General features: G+C 40.6%; 1 protein-coding gene across 1 annotated transcript in view; it reads right to left on the bottom strand.

Annotated features, from left to right (window-relative positions):
* BIRC6 (baculoviral IAP repeat containing 6) overlaps positions 1-8,766 on the bottom strand; it is a 414,467-nt gene that overhangs the window by 18,185 nt on the left and 387,516 nt on the right. Inside the window, exon 72 of the mRNA XM_019526709.1 lies at positions 5,293-5,370. Within this exon, the coding sequence (XP_019382254.1) occupies positions 5,293-5,370 (78 nt within the window). The remainder of the gene's footprint in view (positions 1-5,292; positions 5,371-8,766) is intronic.

The following is an 8,766-nucleotide window of genomic DNA, read 5'->3' on the forward strand; positions in this document are numbered from 1 at the left end:
GGGGGGGGGGGGGTTGGACTCTATGATCTTCCGAGGTCCCTTCCAGCCTGAATGTCTATGAAATCTGAGACTGCAAGATTTTCATAATTTCTGTCTACTGATAATGGTTCTCTACCTTTGTACATACACCTCCTAACACACACACTTAAAACTATGAAATCTTGCAATTGGAACTGCTAAACAGAACCTTTACAAAAAGACACAGGTGCCACTAGCATATGATAACGAAGATCACTAGCTTCCACTGAGGTCAGAAAAAAGTTAGTGTTTTCATCACCATGTATACAAGTGATTTTTCTTCAAACAAGAGTTCTTGTGTGCTTTAATAACACTATTTAAAAAGCCAATATACAGCCTCTCAGGAAAAAGATGACAACTGCTTAAGTTCTGCTATAAAGGTTACTGGGTTGGCATCTAGTTTTTTCAGTTTTAAATTTCATCGTTAGTCAATGTATTGTTGTCCTACTTAGAAGTTTCATGCAAAAAGCCCCAAATTTTATTTATAGATAAACAGAATCCAAATAAGTTGCAGCTATTTACTATAATGGAGGATGGACTTTTAGGTGGCTAGTACTGGCCAGGATTCATTCTGAATGAAGTCAACAGGAGCTTAGTTAGGCCAACACACAACACTTTTTTTTTTTAAACCGTTCTCCAAAACCTAAATGTTGAATCTTGTCATTATATTAGTGATGAATTCATACAATGTGGTAAATGAAAACAACAAAAATCTGCTGTCATTATTATTTAAGTATCTTACTTTTTGGTTATTTTAAAAACTGAGCTATGGTAGATGCTGGCTACTGAAAGAGACTGGAAATTTTTGGTTTTGATCATTATGCTTACTTTTAATAAGATTTATTGTTATAACTTATATTTTCAATGAATTAAAAACTCTAAACTGAATTTTCTAGTTTCCGCCACGTTAGAAAATTATACACCACTGAAACATTTTGGGTGGACTAACAATAATTTTAATTTTTCAGCTAGAAAAACATTAGTGGCTAATTCTTTCCAAGCAATTTATTTAGTCCTGCAGCTGTTTTCCATTTAATAGCTTTCTTTCTCACAGTGGAGATTTTGCAAAAGTGTTCTTTTATTGCCTTCAAAATGAAACCCTGAGAAAGGAAAAACATATCAGAACAATATAAAATTAGTCTGAAGTCAGGCAGAAAGTAGGGCTGGGGACACTTTGGAGACTAACTGCTTCAGAGAGGCATGAACTTTCACATGCAACAACCTACTTCATCAGATGCTATCAACTGTAGTGGTTGAACTGACAAAGTAAGTTGTTTCCTGTGAAAGCTCATGCCTCTCTCGTGCCTGTTAGTCTCTAAGGTGCCACCCTGCCCTGCCTTCTCCCAAACTTTATTACTGAATTAGATTTTATTCTAACAATGAAACCTAATGTTTTATAAAAATGCACCACCAATTATCCTCTCCCAAAGTTGCTCTGTAACTACACAGGTTAACAAAAACCTGTGAGCCATTCCAAAACAATGGCTTCTGGTGAACATAGGGTTTCTTGAATGTGCATGTATATCAGCTTTGTTTGTTAAAATTTTCCAAACCTTCAGTTTCTCAAGATCTTATCCATTTGTGTTAGAAAACCATTTAAAAATACCAAGATCCATAGCTGAGACTAACCCTGTGCATGTGAAAGGTTTAGAACTTGGAGAATTTTTTTTTTTCCAGAAAGCAGTAGACTAAGCATAATGCTACTTCTAGGCATGTAAGAACTGAAACGAGGGCCTACACAAGGATCTGGACCAGAAAACACAATGTACTGGGGAAGAACCACTCAGAGAGACTCAAATGTGTGCCACAGAAATTCTGAACAGGCCACTTTCAGGTATTTTCACAAGTTCTACTGTGGTTTGTATGCTGTACTGCATATAAACATGTACATTTATGCTGACATTGGATCAAGATTTCATAGCGTTCTCTACAGGTATTTATCAATGCTATATTCCTATTCTTCCTGGTAACCGCAACATTATCATCATGCTCACTTATTTATGAGGCTGATATATACCACATATGTTTTATGATGTTTTTCCCTTCAGCTTTATTGACAGGTTTATTTGCAGGTTGTGGAAGATTTTAAAAACAAACAAACTATAGAGACTGTATTTTTCACTTCCCTATCCACTTCTTACTATTTGGAGGCTGCTGTGTGTTCAGCATAAACAACATACAGATGTTACATGATTTCTGCATGATAATATGATTCCTATCTTCCAGCTTTTTGATGTCTAGTCAAAATTAGCACCTTGATGAAGAGGAGCTGTCTACAGCAAAGACAAGACAAGACAACACTGAGGTAATACCTGCAAGAAGGAAGCAATGCTTTGTAGAACTTGCATCTTCTATAGCAGCAGTGCTCAACTTTTTGGCCTCCTGCTACCTGGATTGGGCCCTGCACACCTGGATCTAGTATGCAGGGCCATACTATCTGTCCCACAGAGCTCCCCGCCCTGAGTCCAGAAATTGGCAACAGGGGAGCAGCAATTAATGCTGCCACCACTCCCTGCTTACAAATTTTTGAATCTGCAGGTAGCCCTGAGCTGGATGTTAAGCACCCCTATTCTACAGCATCTTTCATGATAAGAGGGCAATTACCGTTGGATGCTCTAGTCAGCCTATAGTCTAAGGGTCATTTTGAACTTCTAAGCAGTATTAGATGTCCAAATGGCCTTGGTAGAAAATGTTTTTATCATTCATGCACAGATGGCTATAAAATTTCATCTCATTCTGTTACACATGGACCAGGCTGCAACAAAACCTGCATCGCCTCCAGTCTTGATGAGTGAAATGAAGCAAGCTTCAGCTCATGAAAATTTGCATTATCTATCTACTTACCTAACTATTACTTCCATTAGTTTTTTGGGTGCAAATCTACCCTGGCTTATGCAACAGTGAAGGTACACATCTTGAAAATTCTTACTCATTAAAAAAGGGTGCAGCAGTCTCCAACACATTTGATTGTATGCAATCAACTCAGTGATCCACTCTGTGCTGACTTTCCACAGCAGTGCTTCTCTACCCGTGGGTCGTGACCCAAAAGTGGGTTGCCAAAATATATGAAAGTGTTGCTAACAAACTTTAAAAATGGATTCTCCTTTAAAGAAGAACACTGTCGGAAACTGGCTTTTCCCTTGCAGGCTGGCAGAGCTCCAGCCTGCAAGATGCTGCTTGGGGTTCCCCAGGCCCCACACATTCCCCACCCTGTGCCACCTACCCACCGTCTGCCCCACACACTGGGAGGCTGGGAATTGGGGACAATGGGTTGGGAGTGAGGGGCACTGGGTGAGGACTGGCCATTGATGTTTAAAAATGGGTCCTGGCACAAAGAAGTTGAGAACCACTGCTCTACAGGGTACAAATTCTAGGTTCAGGGTTTCTATCTAAAGTCCCATTCAAGCCCCTCCAATGGAATTGGCCCTGGATATCTGAGAGATTTCCCATGGCAACTAAGTATAACTCTTCCAACAGGAGGTGGCCCATGACTGCAGGAAACAAACTTGTAGTCCCACACAACAGAATGAAAAAAAAATAGAGGTAAAAGGGACCTCAGGAAGTCATCTAAACTTCCTACTTAAGGCAGGACCATCCATGTTTAAACCATCTCTCCTCCAAGCATTAGTCTACCCTGCTCTTATAAACTTTCCTGCACAGAGATTCTACAACTTCTCTAGTTAAACTGTTACAGTGCTTAATCACACTCAGTTAGGAAATTCTTACCAATATCCAACCTAAAATTCCTCTGCTCTATTTAAGACTATTATTTTAAAGGTGTATCACATGCAGAACTCTCACCTTCAAGAAATGGGAATTACACCACTGAGTTAACCACTTTCAGAAATAATGCTACATTCATTTATCTGGTTTCAGCCTATTTTCACAGAAGACCTGGTAGTCTTCTGTCTCTTGTACAAGGAGAGGAAACTCAAGTTTTCATGGCTATAAAAAAAGGTAAAGCTGTACTTCTAATTTCAAAATTTATAAGAGGGTCAGACATTACATTTAAGCTTTCTGAAACATTGAAAAAAAATGAATGTTATTTGCTTTGCTACTTTATTACCCAATCCCATAGAACTGAAAAAAAAAGTTAGAAGTGCAGATTCTTGCAGAAAAGGAAAAAAAAATCATTAGGAGATTGGAATGCTAAAGGAGGTAATCTGCCACAAACAATGATGTTTTGAAGCAACTCTGTCCATGAAAAAAATCTCTTAATTGGTGTTATGCCTTGCAGTCATTTCAAAATGCTAATTAGATGGCTCTGTGGAAAACAAAGCTATTCAGTAACACTGAAATCATAGGGTAGCCCCAGAACATTTCTTTTATAGGAACATATTAGTAAATGCATCAACACAAACAATCTATTTGCAAGCACTGTGCCTGTAAAAACAGGTTAACTCCTACAGTCACAAAGCAGTATTTTTTTATTAAATGCCCAATTACAGCAGCCTTTAGGAGTGAAATAAAATGAGCTAATCAAGGCCAGCTTTAGTATTCTGAGAAATATTTAATGATGACACTATTACAGAGCATCATGCTATTTTTCAAATGGGAATTGCACATTCTTGTGAAACTGACCAGCTATATTTAGATGAACTACAGAACAATTATGCGTAGCGCAGATGCCATCAATAAGTAAGGGTAGGGAATGAATACGAGAAATTAAAAACCGGAACAATTCTACAAAACTAACGATGTTTCTGACACTCTGGGAAGGAAATAAGAGAGTGAAAGATGGCTGAGGACCTAGGCCTTCCAGCACACTAAAAAGCTCAATAAAGGGAATGAATAGCTTTCCCTGGCACAAAGCAGACCACAGAGCTTAAGACGACTGAGACTACAACTTCTATGTGCTGTCTATTATTCCACCCTTAAGGGCCATAATTGCCATACTGTTCTTTCAGACAGAGACGAATGAATAGGGACAACTTCCAGAACCTGTCAATACATGGATGAAGGATGGCTATTAAGTTTTTATTGCTAAATACACTGACTTCTAAGAGTTAACTAGGTCAAGATTGCCAGTGATTTATATTTAATTTCCGGATATACAGTCAGGGTTCTCAGAGTAAGCAAACTGACTGTTGATGCCAAGTCCTGACATCTGTCAAATAAATATAATGCAAGCCTTTTTTCTTTCCCAAAGATTATTACAGCATCTCCTAGCAACTGCTGAGTACAATCAGAGGATGTTTACATGGAAGAAATCAATGGCAAAGAGGCATGACTTAGCTCTGGATACCTAGATTATAAACAGGAAAAGCTGCTTACTTGCAAAAAACTTGATGTTTGCGGATTCCACTTCTCTTCTGGCCTTCCATGCCATGTGTTGAGTATGCTTAAACAGACCTGAAGATAGAAACAATTATTAATAAAGCAATAAAAGAACATTACATATATGGGCACACGCAGTATATAGTTAACACGGACCATGACATTTAGATTTAAAATAAATTAACTTAAAACTAATAGGAAACTGCATTACATTCTAGCCTGAACTGCTGCAAATTAGTCTGTTCTGAAGTTTGAAATGGAAACTTATTTAAATGATGCAGAGAAAATCCACTAAGGGCACTAAACTAACAAATGGAGGAAAGTGTTTTAATGCATTTAGGACAGTACCCCAAGCAGCAGCATAGTGCTACCATTCTCTTTTTTCAGAGGGTGAACTAGAGAAACAAAAGGGAACACAATCAAGAACTTAAGAGTGATGTAGCCTAAATCTCATCTTCCAAAGTGAGTAGGGCCCTAAGGAGCTTTAACTGACTAACATTCAAAGATAGCACCTCCCCCCCCACCCCCTGAACCCAACTCATTCCCCAAAAGTACATGGACAAACATACACTTGGAGTGGTTGCAAAAGTGGAAGGGCTGTTGCTCTAGACCAGGGGTTTTCAGCCTTTTTTAAACAAGTGTACCCCTTCTGTGTCAAAGTTTCACCTCATGTACCCCTTTATATTTTTTTGTTTTTAATGTTACCAGCTGGGCATTGCCTTCTACACAGGAGCTCTTGAACACATATTGGCAACATTTTATAGAAGCATGGCATTGGCTGTCATGGTTCCCCTGCTTTACTTGTGGAAGGTTAGGGTGTTAAGTCTATGTCAAGGGTAGGCAAAATGCAAATTTCAACAAGCTTAGGTCATTAGTAGGGCAAGTGCTGTGGGACCAGGGACCGAAGGCAAAAAGGTGTGTACAAAGAGTGGTTGTTCTTTAAGGACACGATCCTTGAAGCACAAAGGAAGTCCATTCCCATGCAGAGAAAAGGTAACAGAAGGGCTGAGAAACCCTTTTGGATAAACAGGGAAATCATGGTCCTCTTATGAAAGAAGAAAGAGGCTTATAAACAGCGGAAGCTCGGAGCAGGCCCCAAGGAGGACTATTCCACAACCCGCAATTGCAGGGAACAGATAAGACAGGCTAAAGCAGCAACCAACTTAGATTAGCAACGGCAATCAAGGACAACAAGAAGTCCTTCTTTAGGTACGCGAGGAACAGGAGGAAAACAAATGCGAGTGTGGGGCCACTGCTCAACAACTCAGGAGAGCTGGTTACTGGCACCCAGGAGAGAACTGAACTCCTGAATGACTACTTCACCTCAGTCTTTCACCAGACCAAAGGGAAAGTCAGGACAGGTAGAGTAGAGGATGAGCATGGTAGGAATAGTCACCTTCCTACTAGTGCTGTAGAAATGGTGTATGACAAATTAATAAAATTAGATGTATACAAGTCAGCAGGACTGGATGATCTTCATCTGACAGTGCTGCAGGAGCTGGATGAAGTCATTGTGGAACCTCTGGCAAAACTTCTCCAGAGTGCCACAAATTGTGGAAGTCCCTGAGGACTAGAAGAGGGCCAGTGTTGTGCCCATCCACAAGAAGGGCAAGAGGGAGGACCCAGGTAACTATAAGCCAATCAGCCTAACTTCCATCCTAGGGAAAATCCTAGAAAAGTTCATTAAGGAATCTATCTGCGATAAGCTTGCAGAAGGTAAGATTCTGAATGACAGCCAGCATGGTTTTGTCACAGGCAGGTCTTGCCTTACCAACCTCATCTCCTTCTATGACCAGGTAACTCGCCACCTGGACATGAAAGAGAAGGTTGACATTGTATACCTTTCACTTTCTTTGATCTAGAATCCCACAATGCCCTCACAAGAAAATTGGGAGGATTGTGGGCTTAACTCTGAGGCAGTCAGGTGGGTGGGAAACAGGCTGCAGGATAGAACCCAGAGATAGTTGTAGTGAACAGATCCGTGTCATCCTGGCAAGAAGTGGGTAGTGGTATCTTGTACGGGTTGGTGCTTGGTTCAGTACTTTTCAACATCTTTATTAACTAGTTGGATGTGGTGGTGAAGAGCTCACTGGCCAAGTTCACGGATGACACCAAGTTATGGGGAAGCGTGGTCATGCTTGAAGATAGGTTACAGTTACAGGCGGACCTAGACAGGCTAGCAAGTTAGATGGATTGGAACCTGATGAAGTTCAACATTGAGAAATGTAAAGTGCTCCACTTTGGGACAAGCAACCACCAACACACCTACAGGTTTGGTGGCACCAAACTGACTAGCACCCCGAATGAAAGGGACCCGGGGGGTAATAATAGACCATAGTATGAACATGAGCTGGCAGTGCGATGCTGTAGCCAGTAGGGCAAACGATACTCGGGCATGCATCAATCGATGCATCTCCAGCAAAGCCAAGGAGGTGATTCTTCTGCTCTACTCAGCACTGGTGAGACCGCAGCTGGAGCACTGCATCCAGTTCTGAGCACCACGCTTTAACAAGGATGTGGACAAGCTTGAGAGAGTCCAAAGAAGAGCCACCTGTATGATCAGAGTCTTACACGGCAAGCCATACAAGGAAAGGCGGAGGAATCTGGGACTCTTCAGTCTGAAGAAAAGACGGCTGAGAGGGGACCTGGTAGCAGCTTACCACTGCACTAAGTGAGTACGTCAAGGGCTTGGTGAGCCACTGTTCACCAGGGCACCCGAGGAGAAAACCAGGAGTAATGGCCACAAACTCCTGGAAGATCAATTCAGGCTCAACATTAGGAAAAACTCTTTCACAGTCAGGGGGCCCAGACCGTGGAATAAGCTCCCTCCAGAGTTGGTGCAATCTCCTGGATATTTTCAAGAGGAGACTAGATAGTCACCTTGCTGGGGTCACCTGACCCCCAGTTATCTTTCCTGGCTGGTGCAGGGGGTCTGGCCTTACAATATATGAATCCATGAAACTCAGTGCTCACTTTGTGTAGTTTGGTGAAAGAGGAGAAAGAGAAACTCTAGGTCAGTAATGCATTTTTATAAATACCTGCCTTTTGGTAAAATCTGGTTCAAACCAAGGGGAATCCCCCCACCCCCAGGGGTATGTTGTCTTCTAATGGTATTCGGAGAGGAGGTAATTTACATTAGAGACAAAGGAATCTAACTCGGCTATATTTTAGATGCATATAATCTGCACATTTCCCACTTCCTTTACCTACCAACTCCCATGTTAATATTTAAGAAAATCATACCTGGAATGCAAGCTAATCACACTTGAGAGACATCATGAGTAAGCACCTCTTAAAAGCAGGGCAATAGGAAAGAAATATACCAAAAAATATACTTGTACTAGCAAATTACCCGTCAAGAATGATGGATGAATTTCAAACAACAAAAACAAACATTTTACTTTTTATATTTATCAAATAAATTAAATGTTTATAAAACTTAAATAAAATAGGCTGAACATTTGAAGATAC

This window comes from Gavialis gangeticus, unplaced genomic scaffold, assembly GCF_001723915.1.
Source record: "Gavialis gangeticus isolate Ggan-Ray unplaced genomic scaffold, GavGan_comp1, whole genome shotgun sequence".
In the NCBI taxonomy this organism is placed as follows: Eukaryota; Metazoa; Chordata; order Crocodylia; family Gavialidae; genus Gavialis; species Gavialis gangeticus.